The following is a 16,554-nucleotide window of genomic DNA, read 5'->3' as shown; positions in this document are numbered from 1 at the left end:
TTTGTTTTCTAGCTATAATCAAAACTATATAAAATACACAAAATGCAAATAAAAATAGGTCTTATTAGTTTTTGAGTTTCTGATCCATTCATTAGAGTTATAGGCATGGTTTGGTAGGTAAATGTCAATCAACAGCAAGTAAGAGTACAGTGAGCGCATGTATTCATTCAAAATATACCTGTTGTGGTGGATATAGGTGTTGAAGAGGAAAATACAAACGGTGTTGTGGTTAAGGGTGTAGAACATGCATAGACTTTTCTATCAATTGTTCCATTGTGACCACAAGTTGCAATGATACATCCGCCAATACCATCTGTAGTGTTGTAGATGACATCCTCATACTCATATTGCTTTCCATCATATGTGCAGTAGCAGTCTGTAAATCAAAAGAGAATATCATCATTAGATTTCCTGTAATATGGAATAGATTGTTCCAAAAAGTTCATGTTCAGATAAAAGCTGCTGTGTCAACATACCATCTTCATCATATTCACACTTAATGCCATTCATTGTGCATTCACTGTGGGTGGAAAAGAGAAAAAAAATATGGGACTGAAGATGCATAAAGGATAACCACATACATTTTACTGTTTTAACTGTTTCTGTTGCATTTATATCCCAAGGAACAAAATGAAGTTCATGGAGAAAAGTTGTGTGGGTAAGCTCGAAAAGACCTAATCTTTCTCCAAGTCATGTTCTCATCCATCCTGTGATAGGAGGGCCCTGAGCTCTCACACCGGTACAGTTCTGCTGCAGAAAGGCAGGGTGGGCAGGCTTCTTTCAATCTGCAGACAGGATTTGTAACACCATCTGTGCCTATTAACAATACTCTCCACTGCATCCCTTCCATGATGCCACAGAAGAAGGTTTTGGAGGCAGCAGGAAGAGCTCCACTGACCACTTCCCCGCAGTGGAGGGGAAGTGCAGCAAGGATGGTGGCGGCGGAATTACTGTTGCTCTTAGGTTGAAATAGCTGCCAGAGAATCTCTTCAACTGCTCTGTAGCCTAGTGAGGAGGATTCCCTCTCCTCAGACCTTGATGGTATGCCCCTGTGAGAACACAGTCTGTTTACTCAGGCTGTGCACAAAGATAGGGATTTCTCACTTACTAATTAAGGGCTAGATTCTGGTACCTTTGTTCACACTGACTAACACTGTACTCTGCAAGTAGTCCTATTGACTTTGTGGAGTAAATTGCTATTCAGCATGAGAAGCATATCAGAATACGTCCCTAAGTAAATATCTATGTAAGGAAGAAATCAGTTACAAAAAATAAAACATATAAAAATACTGAAGAACTCTCCTAGACAGATACATGCCAAGACAATAGCAAAAACAAATGAACAGAATTAAGCTATAGACCAATTTTAGATAATGATTTCAGTAATACCTTGTCAATTTGTTTCCTAAATGAAGTACAAAGAAGGTTGTCTTTTTTAGGATAATACACAATGCGCAATAAAACAGAGAAATATGCTTCAAGCAAATCACTCCAAAGGAAAGAATTTCAGATCATGATCCTTTCCCTTCCCAGTCCCAGAAATAAAAGTGTTTATGTATTCAATAGTAATTTATGCACAGTAGGTACAAGACCAATTCCTGTTAGCAAACCATGGAGTTTAATGGCCAGTACATTATGTTCAGATCCTCCTAAAATCCTCATACAGCTAAGCTTACCATGATTGACAGTTCTCTTCTGAACGAATGGGTGTTCCTGGCTTGTAATATTTTCCCTTGGCATCATAACAGCCACAGTGATCAACACACTCCATATCATCTTCATCGAAATAGGGCTTGTCCTCTGGACACTTTGGATAGCAGCCTGCAGTAACAAAGAAAGTTATATTGACACTGGATCTCTTACACTGCGGGTGTCTCTAGACAACTATCTAAAGTCTGCATTGATTTCTTGTTGAGGGGTGGAATGTCATCCTTAGTGACATGATGATATTGCTGCCATAGCATAAATTTCTCTCAGAGTTCAAATACAATAATTTGGATTTTAATCCCAAAGAAGATCATGACCCCTTTAGAGAATTACACACAATTCAGAAAACTCCATAATCACTAACCTGGCTTGTACTTTCTAATAAAAATATTAAATATATTGAGAAGTAGGAATTTTAGTTCACCATCAGTAATTAGGTTTTATAAGTAGGGTGAGATATAGTTAATGTATTTTACCTTCCAAGCCTTGTAACTCATGAAGGCATTTTCCACTTGGGTTCCTGCAGGTCTTCATACAAGGGGACCCACAAGGCTTGTAGTGCCACTCACATTCCCCCTGCGGGTTGTAGTAATCACAGAACAGAGCTGGAAGAGGGCAAAATGGATGAAAATATACATGTAACAAAATGTTTCCAAAGTGCTTCTTAGCTATCCATATGCTGTGTACAAATCCCATAATGCTAGCATAATTCTGCAAGTAGTGAACAGTAGTTATCCTGTTTCTAATTCAATATGATTATCTTACTTCTACAGTTGTATTGAGTACAGTGATGTTTCAAAGCCTCTACAAGACACTGACAGAAAGCATAAAATTCAATTAACTGGAACATAAATTTTTCAGCTGCCACTATGCATTGCTATTTACTTACACTGTGACAGATAACAGCTCTGTGTGTGTGTATGTGTATATATATATAAAACTTACTAGGATGGCAGTGGTATATCACAATCTGTAACTAGATAATACAGTAATTTAACAACTAATACAATCACTAGGGCACAGTTTTATTTCAATCATATCTACAATTGGAGAGAGATTGGAAAAGGAAGTTTTGTAGATAGTTCTATTGATAATTTGCTGTTTGCTTTGGGCTATTTTACTATTTTCCAGATTGTAGTGCATCTCAGGAGCAGTACTTTACTCCTCTTCAATTCTTCTTATGTTTTTTTTCCTTCTCATTCTTTATTTCTTTTTCTCCCTCTCCCTCCATGAAGTTATGTTGTAATACTCACGACAGATAGATGGTGTTCTCCATGCAACACAAATGCCAGCCTCATTACATGCTTGAGCATATGAAGCTACCGCTGTACAGAAACATTCACAATCTCCCCCAGTGTCACAGGCACAAGCATCAGTCACGCATGCTTCATAATATTCATTTGGTTCAACCTGTTAGAATACATGACATTTAATTTTTGTTCCTTGCACTTGTCATCTTGCTTTGCAATAGCAATTCCCTCTCCTCCTAAAATTTCAGTCAAATGTTTGTAAATGGATGCCTTTCTTTTCTTTTCCTCTTGTAACATCATTCCCTGTAGCAATGGAACTACATACAGAATAAACTATGATTTTTGGAAAAAAGAGTCTAAGTTGGGGGGGGAAATTACAAGAATATTTTTTTTTATAAAGTCAAGTGAAGACATCAAGTTTAGGACACACCTCGCATTAGTAATCGTAAGAGAAGTGACTACCCTAACAGCTGTGGGACATTGCAAATTAATTGAAAAAAATATAATTAGATTAGTACATCCTATCACAACAATCATCCTGTTATCAATTAAAGGTATTATCAGAAGCTAATCCTGCTGGACAGAATAACACATCCTGTGATTGTCCCATATAAAAAGGGTGATCTGATGACATCTGTGCAAGTGTCACATACTTCTTTGATGTACCAGGTGACTTGGCAAAAAAAGAAAATGAATCTCAGTGAAATTTCTGCATAGTTCTCCTGGAATTAGCTACGAGTTCAGTTTGGTCTTAAAGGACCTGATCCAGCACCCATTGAAGTCAAATCTTTCCATTGACTTCAGTGTGGAACCGGATCAAGCCCATGATGCTTCTTCCACAATCAAATGTACATATACATTAAAAAACAGGTAGAGCATCCTTATGTTTACTGCAGGGAATGGCAACGCAATGTGCATCACTAAGGTATTCTGTATATATTATAATTCCTGCTTAGAAGGATTCCACATAAGGATTTGCTATACCTGAGAGTGACAGGCAGCAAATACTTTGCTGTTGATTATACTGCACTGCTTCTGGGCCCAGGAGTTCCTGTAAGGGTTTGCAGTGCAAGGATCCTTGTTGCTCTTGGCATCTGGGCAAGTCGGAGAAACCTTCCAGCTGTTTCCAAACTCCAGCACATCTCCTACCACAGACTGACTTCTGGTGGTAAAGTCATTAATGCCATTGCCATCGTAGTTCCCACACAAGCCACAGACCTGACCCTGCATAGAGAAACAAACAAACTGATGAGTGCTAATAAAATGTGTTTGCCAGTGTCTGTGATTAACTGAAACTCTGACTTTTCAGATTTAATGTAGACTTTGGCTCTTCAGTGACAGCCTCACACTTTTCCCCGCAGATACCTTTACCGAAAAACTTACCCTTTTTTTTATTGTACTGAATCCTGTCTGAAGAAAGAAGTGAAGTAGACACATAATTTTGTTCTTAATTCTTTTTTTTAAAAAAAATCCTAACTAGTTTTATTTAATTGTGAACCTACCTTATTAGTAATGACCTTTAATGAGTGTTCTGCTACTAGTTAGTTATGAAATCATTATGTAATTTGTGTACATGAATGATGTACTCAGAAGCAACCTATCACCCCACTACGGTCTGTCACTCTAAAGGATCTATTTTGAGACACCACTGAAAGATTGAAAATATGCAATAGGAGTTCATTCGGTCTTGCAGTCAAAGTCTTACTTATGTTTCACTGCACTTCCATTTTCTCCTTCAAGAGGTAACACTAAAGTGTATCCATAGGAGTTGATCCCAGTCATACAGCTTCTAAAACTCACCTTAAAATCTGGGCTGAGCTTGATGAATATGCTGGTTTTCTTATCCCACATGAGAATCAGCCCAGTGTCAGTGTCAATCACCATGTAGATGCCCATGTAACGGACCTTGTATGGCACTTCCCCTCCACGGACCTTCTCTATCACTTCAAACTTTCCATCACTGAGTACCAGTTCATAGTTCTGAAATAGGAAGAAAAGCCAGTTAAAAAGCCAACAGATTTAACATATCCGTAACTGTCTGAATTATTCTATAGCATTTTTTCCTAAAATATAGCGCAATTGCTGGCAGCAAGTTTGGATGTCTAGGAAAGGTTATGCTGTCTGATTGGATATTTTTACAGTGAGATCTACCTTGGACAGTCCATTGTGCATCTTACTCATGTCAGAGACCAGATACACATGTTCTTTCCCACAGTTTATCAAAGAAGCTACTCACCCGTAGGAAGACTTTAATGGCCTTTGAGCAGGTGGTCCCAGTGGTTCCACAGGGGATGTTCTCAGTGATAACTCGGAAGGTTCCAAGGCTGGTACTGTTTTTACCACAGTAATCCTGAGAACAGGAGTGATAGTTAAAGATAGTGATGTAAGGTCACCACATGTAGGAACACAAGATACTTTTAGTGGTGTAATAATCCCAGGAAAGAAGCTCAGTACCTGGACCAGTGTGTATTCGCAGTCTCCACTAAAGCTGAAGCGTTTGCCATCAAAAGTAATGTAATGACCATCTCCATAAACTGAGCAGGTTGCCAGGCAAGATTCATTGGTGCATTGCCACATTCTGTTTTTACAAGTGCTAGGCGGGAGAAAAAAGGTCAATTGTAACAAAAATACTTTAACATATTCATTTCTCCTTATATAGCCAGATGTAAATTTGATTCCAAATTTGTTTATCCCCAAAATACATTAAACCGATGATCCTGGGAAATAGTGCTTACTAATGTTAAACGGTAATGTATAGTAGCTCTGGGCCAACAGGACATAGACCCCATTAATTCTCAAAGATAAATTTATTTTCTGATTAAATGGGCAATATGATTTAAAAACCTTTTGGATTTCAAAACCCCTTAGATTTTTTTGAGATGTATGCACCACTGAGGGACTGCATGTAGAGTGAGCAGGCATAAAGTTTTCCCGTGCGTCTCTAATGGAGATGAGGGGATATAAAGCCCACCGTTGTCCTCATCATTTCCTAACTATTCTTGTTTGGCTTTGAAAAGAATGAGGAGAGCCTGTTTTTTTTTTATGCTGAATATTAGATTTCAACATTAGATACCAATGCTGAACTAACTACTAACCCTCCTGCAGTGAAGGATCCCATTGCCAACCACATTCTAGAGCACAGGCTATGTGTATATCTAACATCACCTTCTGTTGCATGGAATATGAGCCCCATTCAAGTGTGTGCTATAAGTCTTAATTCTGCTACAGCAAAATGAGATTCTTCTCAAGTTTAAGTGGCATGGACATGTACCCATCCCCCTTTACGACTGTGAAAACCATAATTATTCAACATATACCTACCATGTGTTACAGTTGACTTTGATTGTTTCTCCTGGATTGTAAGAGGCCTCATTGTGAACACATGGACAGTTCCCCACAGCTACACAGCCACCTTTGCCATCAGACACGAGATCATTAGGGCACACACAGCCAGAGACACATTGTGTGCTGTACTGTAAGAACCACAGAGAAAACATCATTTGATAAATCATGTCAGTGGGAAAGAAACATTCAACTACAACAGCACAGAGTGTGAGAGATTTAATTTTGGTCAGGATGTGAAAATGTTTTCAAGTGGGCATAAGGAATTGGCACTTACGCAGCCCATGTCCAGCGTCTGACAGCTCTTCTGGCACTCGGATCCAATTGTGCCTGCAGTGACATTGCTGCAGTCAAAGTAGACCATGGGAGCTGCACAGACTGTAGGAGACAAAAGTCATAAGACATTTTGGGATCAAACACAGAGTTATCAGTTATTGCTACAGTAATTATTTGTTATGAATATGCCTCCAAAGAGCCCTGATTTTAGAGTTAAACCAAGGAACACAATCTAGTTGGAACGCTCCAGTTACTGGTAAATAACCTTGATTTGCTCTGTCACGCGTTTTAGCTCTCTCCTGAAATCATTTAGCCATATAGCTGGAATAAGGCTTTGTTTAGAATTATAAATAACCTCAGATATAGGAGTTCATTGCTTTTGGTTGTAAGCTTGGAATTATAGTTAGAAAAAAAAATTGCAACTAATTCTCACATTACTTTGCATTTTAGAATAGCATATGCATAGCTTTCATGTGCAATGTAACGGCATGCACAAATGGCCAGTTAGTTACAGAACTGGTCATCTGCATGTTTAATTACCCCCTCTGCAAGCACAGATATGGTAATTGTAGCCAAATCCTGCAGTCTTGATTCAGTTAAAACTCCCACTGACACCAGTGGGAGATTTTTGTTTGAGTAGCGACTGCAGGATTGGGTGCCACGTCTTGGATAAGCACCTGATGATAGCTGTAGGATTAAACATCTGAACCAGAAGTATGGCCAGAGCCCTGGCTGTGAATGTCATTACAAAAATTGCCATTGGCACAGGAGCAATATTTGGATCTTAATGTTTTTTCTTCTGCTGTATGGAGAATGGAGTCTGTGGTATGTTATACTATTGGGTTTTACCTAATACACACTGAAATCTGTGATAAGTGCTTTGAACCACCTTTCAGTTGTTAAGAAATACATCCAACCATCATTTCTTTGTTGAAAAAAGAAACTGATTCTTGTAACTATATTAACAGCTGTATTATTTTTATTTATTTTTTGCTTCCTTTTGCTGACTTTCATTTTTAAGAAGTCTCATGGAAATTTGCCTTTTGGAGAACAATTCATAAAGCACACCCCTCACCCTATATTTATCAAGCTTCCAGTAATTTTTTATTTTTAGGAAATTCAGTGGTTCTTATGTACTCCCTAGGGCAATTTTCTGTTTTATATGTAAAACTGCGACCAGATCTTATCTTGCTGTGAATTAGATCCTTTAGTTCTTGTCATATTTTGTTTCCACTATGCCACAATACAAAGAATGGAACTTTGCATTTCAAGAATTATATCCTCAATACTACAAAACTGCTATGCAAATAGTTTCTGATGGGTTAATTTCCCTGCTGGGTTTCAGATGTTTGCTATCTTCATCGTTGTAATAAAACAGAATTCACTCAGAAGTGTGGGAGGGAATTAAAATAAAGCTTTAAAGGGGTTATACCTGGTTGTGGTTTCACTCTAACGCAGTCCAGCTTTCCATGTATGCAAGAGCTGTGAGAAAGAGAGAGAAATTATGTTTGCTTCAAATCATAGTTAGTTACATGGAGAGCTGCTTCTATCTTGCCATACATCCTGTCTTTCCTATGGAATCTGGGATACTGAAATGCCACCTTGTGGCCAGAGATAGAAAGTGTCTTTTCAGCAGAATGGTGAACATTGTTTGCATATCATTTCTGCTATAACTGTCCAGAAAACAAGCTTGTGCCTTATGCTAAGACAATGCCACCCAGTCAGTTTGTCTACATAGATTATTACACTTAAAATGTTTCTTCCATAATATTATTCGTTTCACCAGCATTCTTCATTTTAAGTACAGGGAATATCAAACTGGTAGACTTTTTTAACCTTTTAAATTCAGGGAGAAAATATGGCTAATTGAGTTAGTTGACTGGATTAAAGAAAGACTTCTAAACAAAGACAATCCTAAAAATTCATGAATAATTGTGATTTTCACACTGAAAATTCTTAAACTGGGAGAGAAACTCATTTGACTTGACTAGACTCCATAAAATATATATGATTCCATGATTGCCAGTGTCCAGCCCCAGTGTTTTGTTAAAGAACCTCTTACCATATGACCCCATTGTCGTGAACAACCTCTCCAGAAGGTAGCACAGATCCTTTGTAATAACAAGGACAGCTAGTAGCGGGCACGCATTTGCCATTTTCATCCATGTAAGTTCCATTTGCACAGGTGCAGCCATCAACTGGAGTGAACTTGATGTTGCATGTGACATCGGGCTCACTCAAAGATCGGCAAGTGGGTTGGCAGGAATTGACAACATAGCTGTACGTCAGGGATTTGGGGCATGAAGTTATGGCTTGAGAGAGTAAAAAAAAGTAAATTACACTCATAGCTTATTTAATGATGGCTATAAATGCCAGATTTTGGATATATTATGTATGATAAAACAGATCCTGTGTGTCCACAGATTAAAAAGGAATGGATGAAATTCTGAAGTGAGGTCAACTTTAATGTAATTTACATGGCTTTTGGACTTGTACTACAAAATTTACCCCACAAATTACTATCTCGGATGGGTACACTAGAGAACCCCATTGCTGTCAATGAGGTTCCTTCAGTTTAAACAAGAGGAGAATTTAACTCATATTGATTTGTACAGTTTATTTTTAAACCCTAACCCTAACCCTCCTTCTTCCTTCCACCATCAGTATATTAAAGTAATAAAACTGGAAGCATCCTAATTATATTAAACCACAGTAAAAGCCTTATGCTCCCTGATATTTCCTTGGGACTTTCATTCAGCTTAGGCATGATTCTCATGAAGCATCTTCTTTAGGTAACTTCCTACTTATCTTTCATTACATCCCCCGTTACTCATACCCCTTAGATTCTATAAGGGGTGCTAGAACACCATCAAACTTTTGTTTAAGATTTGACTGGGAGAGCCCTGGATTTCTTGGAAACTGGTATAAAGGTCCTACTGGCTGATCATTTTTAACCAGTGAATGGTTTTAAAACTTACTGCAGACATTGGTCCTCCATCCGCTCAACAGGACTCCTTTGGCAGCACAGGCTCTGACATAGGTAGAGAGGGCAGCACACATACAATCCTCACTCTTTTCACAGTTACAGGTGTCAAACAGACAGTTCTAGGAATACAGATAAGAGTCGTTAGTAATCACTGAACTGCCCATCCAAAGAAATTTCCCTTGAAGTTTTTGCATTCACATGCCAAAATCACTGGCTCTATTTAGTCTTATAATGGATTATAGGGCCAAATTCTACCTTGATGTACTCACTTTGCAACGTAATGGACCAAATGGTGCTCTGATTTTCCCCAGTATAGATCTGAAGTATGTCAATGGGTTTATTCTGGATTTTCATCAATGTAATTGACAGCAGAATTTGGCCCATTAATGTCTGTATATTTATATCTGTATAAAAATCTAAGCATTTCTTTCTTTGCAGTCATAGTTATCTAAGAGTGTTTCAGACACACAAATTTGGATTACTTCCCTGCAAGGGAAATTACCCTGAGTACCTGCAAAAAAGATGCAATCCTTTACAAGGAAGTACAATAGATGTCTGCAGCTGTATTTTTATGTTCCTCCTTTTATTTAAGGAAAAAATAGTTTTATTCTTTATATCAGATATTTGCAATCAATGCAGTGTCACATACAAAGTGAAACAAGTAAACTTATCTTCCTGATAGTGTAAAGAAAAATGCCTACTTAGAGAAGGAGTAGATTACATGAAATCAAATTACAGTTAAACGTTATTGTAGCCTGATGAACTTGTCAGAAGCAAATTGGGTGTCTAAACCAGGTCCTCCTGTTCAGTACGTGTTTCTCCTGGCACTTGGTATCAGGGATCAGACTCTTACTGGTGCTATTATAAAGGCGAAAGAAATAACTAGTGAAGTACCGTGTGGTAAACATCTGGATTCACTGTTGAGTGGCATTCAGCAAAAGGTCCTTGAGTGTCAGTCAGCAATCCGCACCAGTGCTGAGCGTATTTTTCTGGAAAAACAGAAAATGTAAGGAATTCATGTTTCACTTTATGGGTTAAATTCTCTTCCCAGTTACATCACTGTAACCCCGTTGTGTTCAGCGGAGTTGCAGAAGCATAACAAAGAGTAGAATTTGGCTCTGTATTTCTTCAAACACAAAAAGCTGCCCACTCTCTTTGTACAGAAATGTGAACGTGTCATAAACTGACTGAAGCTAAATCACAATGGCTGCCTTTATTAAGCTGCAAAAACTTGAACTTGTGTTTTGAAACAGGAGATTTTCAATGTGGATTACCAATGGCTCAATTCATATTAGCAGCAGAAAGAGTGGCTTGTGGACTGTAAAAACTTAAGTTCTTTATTGGTTAGAACAGAAGATTGAGAGCTGTGAACCAATGAATTCCAAGTATGATTCATGACTCACTGTGCAGCACTGGGCAAGTTACATACAGTCCAAACATGCAAAGTTCTGAGCACACCACACCTTCTAGATAGCACTCAGCATCTTACAGGATGGAATGATAACCTCTTCTGTGCCTCAGTTTCCCCATATGCAAAATGGGAATCTTAACACTTCACTTCTTAACTCAGAGGGCTATTGTGAGGCTCTAAAATACTCTATTAGTCTTAAGTATTATTATTATTTATGAAGAGCAACCCTCAATCTCGTCTGACTGAAAGTGGATGGGCAAGATTGGATTAGTTAAAATGAGTCACAACATCCTGTTAATATTTCTTGCAGTTAAATAATTGCCTTGTTTTTCAAGCTAATCTTTTGCTATGATTTAATTTTTAAAATCATCTAAACGTAACATGGAATTTAGAATCTGAATTTGTTTCTGATACCTATTTTTGTCAGATGTATTTTGTCTTCTAATTGTAGAAAAAAATATTATTTTAACGAACATACCATTTTCTACGCTGAGGGTACACGGGTTCTCAAAGATGTTTTTGACATTAGGGCAATCAGCCTGGGTTTTCCAGGTATTGGCAAAGGCGGCTGCTGTTCCTTCCACTACACCGCTTGTGGCTTTGAAGTCATCTGTCTGGATATTGTTGAAGTTTCCACAAAGACCTTAGTGGGAAGCAGAAGGAGTTTGAATCTCTCATACAAGATCAAAGGTAATTTCAGTGAGTGGGGTCACAACCTCCTCCTTCCTGATTATGTACCTTTTTCAAGATCCATGTCTCTGGGTTGCTGGTACAACCTTTTTACCTCTGAAAGCTTTCTCTTAGGACACTTTCCTGTGAATATCAGACTAACCTGGCTACTTTTCCTATCTTTATTTCAGGGGCCCTGCAGAACTCTTCAAAATCCACAGATTGGCTATGTTTTGACTTCTGGATCTGAAAAACCACTACACTTTTATTTGATCAGAGTAAACATAACCTAAAAGTAAAAATAGCATTCAGTGACCCTTCTACTTCTTACTCCCAGAGAGAAATCTTAATCTTATAAAAGCTCAGCAGTGCTTCCCTTCCTGAGCACAGTCTAACTCTCTGACTGTCTCTGATCCTGCTACCTGTCTCCCACCCAAACAAGCAGTCTGGGTGGTGCTTCTGTCTAGGAGTCCAAGCCTCTGTGTCTGCATGCACTCAGTGGCATATGTTCTTTTGGTCTTCTTCCAACAACATAAACCAACCAACAATGTGGCTTAACACTTATACTAACATCTCACATAATACACTTTCAAGTTAAGTCAGTCTCTTCTCCACAGTAGGAAAGACACTTGTTAGATAAGTCCACTTACCACATGTCTGCCCTTTGTGGGATGGGTCCAAGCTTACAAAGAGTTGCATGATGGGTATGAGCTGGATCTCAAGCTGAAGCCCAAAGTTTGTTTGTACAATGATGAAGAATGATGAAGGCCTGAAGATGGTAACATTGGCTACGGACAAAGAACACAATAAACACATTTTCGTATGTGATCAAAAATTGCAACAACTGTCCATTATTTGCAAAGATTCTCTTTATACTAAGCTGCTGCTCCATGTAGTGTGAAGCTGTCACTTGCAGAAAAAAGGAGCGTTACTTTAAACTGGATCTAAAATCTGGTACAAAGTTAGTCTATATTTATTCTAGGTGGCAAGCGGGCAGAACACTCCTCCAGTGTAGTAATTTCTTTGGAACAAGGAGAAGAACATGAATTTGTGTGTCCAAACAGACTTTGGCTCTGTGAGAAATACCTAACATGATTTTGTCCTAGGATCCAATCTGGAAATACTCCATACACATACAGTATTTGTACTTCCTGTAAATATGAGGAAGAAACTAAGGAGGTCTGGATAGAGTGAAAGTCTTTAATGATGAACAATATTCATGAAAACAGGCAGAAGAGACACAGGGCAACTTAATGGCTCAGTAAGTTGTAGGGCCTGGTTTTTGGGTCCCAGTGTATATCAGAAATTTACTCCTACACTACTACTTGGGTCTGGAAATATCAGAGTGATAATGTATGTATGAATAGAAGAAGTTCTCTAATGGTTACGTAACAATATCCGATTATCTCCAAACTAAAAAATGCTGAATGAGCAAAAACAATTATTTTAAAAATAAGAGGTTACTGCAGGGTAACTGGCTTCAGAATGTAACTGAGAGTAGAAGCAAAGCACTAGGCTAGGCAAGTCAAAGTCTGCGAATGCCACAGGTGTCTCTTAAAAGAACATACCTGCAGAGATGGGCAACTGGGTGTAGATCGTATTCACAAACACGCTGCCAGAAGGTTTGATCACAACGATCTGGCAAGAAGGAAAAGACAGTGATTGGCAAGCAGGTTTAGGAACTGTTCAGCACTTTCCAAATATTTCATATCTAGTATTGTACAAGATGAAGAAAAAAGCTGGACGCTTGATATAGTGAAAATCAACTATATGCATCTGAGGAAGTGAGCTGTAGCTCACGAAAGCTTATGCTCTAATAAATTGGTTAGTCTCTAAGGTGCCACAAGTACTCCTTTTCTTTTTTTGAAAATCAACTGTTCACCACAACTTTTTTTGTTACTATACTATTTTCTATAATTGTTATAACTAGCAATTATTTAGAAAATCTGTATAAAATGTAAATGCCTGAGAACTACCAGTGTCTTGACTTCCATTGTTTGCACTGCGGTTTCTTTTTGCTTGATTAAGGTTATTTCTTATTTGAACAGAAACCAATGCTGACTTCCTAGCTGCACTGTTCTTTTTTGTGCAGGTATCTACCACAAACAATACATATGTGTGTTCATTGCTACAGGATTTGGGATCAAGGACCATTCATGTTCAAATATTTTTCCATCTGGACACAACATAAGGCTGAACACAGTTCCTACTGCATCAGGAACAGTAGTTGTGGTGAGTCTAGTTGGTGATGGGTAAACACTTTTTGCAAGCTACAGATCACTAAAGTTTTTCTCTGGTCTTCAGTTTAAGCCCATCCTTCCCACTCACACCTACCTACCCAATAACTGTCAATTTAAAAAACATTCAGGCAAAAGGTTGGGTATTTGTTTTTACTACATACAGTTTGTCCTCCACTTATGCTTATGGCTACACCTTTCAGGCATGTCTCGGTGTCAGTTAGGCCACATTTGCGGACTTCTCCTAGAACGGTGAAGGCATTGCTGTCACAGAGCTGAAAAAAAGAAAAACCAAACCCATTAGATGAAAAGCAATCAATATCAAATAACATTCTCGGTAAACTGGGTCATTGTAAATTTTGCTCATTCCTTCTCTTTGTCTCTCTCTCATATGCACACCCATTTACACTCACCAAAGTAAGCTGGCAATGAACACAATGAAAAGTATCAGCTGACTGTGGTATTAAATACCTGAGGTACTCATGGGGAGATTTCAGGGGCCTTAATGTTCAGACATTCCTAGGTTAGCAACAGATATTTTTGTGGCATTCTCTTTTCAGTTAAAATTTAACTTGACCTTACTAAAAGTGAGGTTGTTTTATCTCATTAAAAGGATTTCTAGCACACAACTGTTAGATGGGGAAAGGTAATTCTTTGTGTGTGTTATTTTTAATATTAAGTCTTTATTACTTTTTTTTACAGAAGTTATTATATATAAGTCAATGACAATGATATATAGGGCCTGACTTTTGCAGTGACTCTGATGGACTTTCATTCAGGTACATAATCATTACCATTCCCACATCCCCTATTTCATACATATCATAGTCCCCAGTTATTAATTTATCTGAAAAACACACACACATTTTAGATCCTACTCCTGAGTAGGAGTTCTTAGTCTTTTGCTCTGAGACTGAACAGTTATGTATGTATATTGGGAAAGGGCAATAGGAAAGCTGATAGTCAGTTTGCATGAGAACTATAAATGATGCTTCTGATATGAAGAACATTTAATCAAGGAAGGTAAACTGGGGGCAAACTGGATTAAGGGTGACAATGGAAGCAGAAAGGAGGGTTAACTTTACTCAGAAAGAAAAAAGTACAAAACACAGGACAGAGGAGATTTATTTGAAAATGTATGGTAACCATCTGCAGGTTATACTGAGGGGTCTGGAAAATGCAAAGTAATTCATAAGGAAATATCCCACCACCTAAATAATAGACATTCCTAATGTTTCCAGCTACCTGATTAAGTCTTTGCATTTGTTTATTCTGGGCCTGTTCCAAAGCCCATTGAAGTCAATGGAAACAATCCAATTAATTTCATTGTTCTTTGGATCAAGCCCCATGTTGAGACTTCGAGTAGCACTAATTAAGTTGCATCCTCTCTAATTAAAGAATCTTCCTATATTAAGTTGCACTGGCAGTAAATGCCCAATTATAGTTACCTTTGTCAGGATGTAGCTACAGTCTCCAAAGAAGGAATAACGTTTCTCATCAAATGTGGAGATGTGAGAACCTCCTTCAATGGAGCAAGTCCCAGGGCATGAAAGGCTGACACAACTCCACTGGCCTCCAGTACAGGTACTGAAATAAAATACAAGAGATGTTTGTTAAGCTTGAGTAACACAAGCTTAAGAAAAATGGGAGAAAATGGGGACAGATGACACCTTCATTTCCCCCCCTGCTGTTTTTATCACTGCTTTTTCAGGGGAAAGAATGTTTGCAAGTAGACTAACTGATATCGCATTAAAAACTCAGAATGACTAAGGGAAAGGCATTTCTGTCTTCATGGTAATGATGTTTCAATCTAAAGCTATCCATTGTAAATCTTTTGACCAAATCCAGCCCTTGTGAAAGTAGAAGCAATTCTACTGAATACCAAGGAATTTTTCTCCCATTGATTTTGGCCTCTTACCTTCATTAGCATGGGTCAAAATTCAGAGCATGTTAAATAATTCTTTACAAATAATAGACTTTGTGTCTTTTATATACATATACACATATACATACACTGAAGTAATACTTAAGCAGCTGGGGGAAGCCATCAATTCACATCCAGAAGCTGTTATGTGTGTACACATAATCTCACTATCCATGTAATACACTGTGTCTTCAAATTTAAAATGATGCTTATATAGAACATGCATATTTCATGCTGGAGTCCACCAATGGATTTATGTTACTGAGGGCTGATTTGAGCATTCAGCGACTGGATTTGATCATATTGTTAACGTCCCTGTGTTTGAAAATGAGATTACTCTTGTCTAAATTCAAGTTTTTGTTCTCATATACAGAAAGAAACCAAGGAGATAAACAACTTTAATAAGTATTTTAAGCCAGAAGCTTCAGACTAATGTATTTATTCTCAGGCCCTGTGTAATCAATGATTTCTTGCCCATTGCCAACAATTATCAGGTAATTCAGAAAAAAGGAAAAGATTTGACAAAAATAGCAGGTTACCATGAAGTGCACTGGGATGTAAAAGAAGCACCTGGACTATACGTTTCACCTTTGTAGGTACAGTAGCATTTGCTGAGAGGGACACAGCCAGAGCTGTTAATGTCATCAAACACGGTTCCTAGAAGAAGAAATAGTAAGTTATTCACTTTGTCATGCTTTCCAGAAGTTGTTTCGGAGCACACCTGTAGAAGACATCGTAAAATATGTTGTGTT

General features: G+C 38.1%; 1 protein-coding gene across 1 annotated transcript in view; it reads right to left on the bottom strand.

Annotated features, from left to right (window-relative positions):
- The window catches only part of LOC140912581 (mucin-5AC-like), a 57,795-nt gene that overhangs the window by 28,834 nt on the left and 12,407 nt on the right, over positions 1 to 16,554 (bottom strand). The window contains exons 10-30 of the mRNA XM_073347198.1: positions 16,342 to 16,459; positions 15,327 to 15,465; positions 14,043 to 14,153; positions 13,210 to 13,279; positions 12,292 to 12,429; positions 11,451 to 11,615; positions 10,456 to 10,550; positions 9,554 to 9,680; positions 8,638 to 8,887; positions 8,008 to 8,057; positions 6,577 to 6,677; positions 6,279 to 6,430; positions 5,412 to 5,550; positions 5,194 to 5,307; positions 4,758 to 4,937; positions 3,942 to 4,181; positions 2,961 to 3,117; positions 2,184 to 2,312; positions 1,677 to 1,821; positions 477 to 520; positions 179 to 376 (exon numbers count right to left, since the gene is read on the bottom strand). Coding sequence (XP_073203299.1) covers positions 179 to 376; positions 477 to 520; positions 1,677 to 1,821; positions 2,184 to 2,312; positions 2,961 to 3,117; positions 3,942 to 4,181; positions 4,758 to 4,937; positions 5,194 to 5,307; positions 5,412 to 5,550; positions 6,279 to 6,430; positions 6,577 to 6,677; positions 8,008 to 8,057; positions 8,638 to 8,887; positions 9,554 to 9,680; positions 10,456 to 10,550; positions 11,451 to 11,615; positions 12,292 to 12,429; positions 13,210 to 13,279; positions 14,043 to 14,153; positions 15,327 to 15,465; positions 16,342 to 16,459 — 2,862 coding nt within the window. The remainder of the gene's footprint in view (positions 1 to 178; positions 377 to 476; positions 521 to 1,676; positions 1,822 to 2,183; positions 2,313 to 2,960; positions 3,118 to 3,941; positions 4,182 to 4,757; positions 4,938 to 5,193; positions 5,308 to 5,411; positions 5,551 to 6,278; positions 6,431 to 6,576; positions 6,678 to 8,007; positions 8,058 to 8,637; positions 8,888 to 9,553; positions 9,681 to 10,455; positions 10,551 to 11,450; positions 11,616 to 12,291; positions 12,430 to 13,209; positions 13,280 to 14,042; positions 14,154 to 15,326; positions 15,466 to 16,341; positions 16,460 to 16,554) is intronic.

This window comes from Lepidochelys kempii, chromosome 6 (assembly GCF_965140265.1).
Source record: "Lepidochelys kempii isolate rLepKem1 chromosome 6, rLepKem1.hap2, whole genome shotgun sequence".
Taxonomy (NCBI): domain Eukaryota; kingdom Metazoa; phylum Chordata; order Testudines; family Cheloniidae; genus Lepidochelys; species Lepidochelys kempii.
Note: the sequence above shows the minus strand (reverse complement) of the source record. Positions and strands in the feature narration are given on the sequence as shown.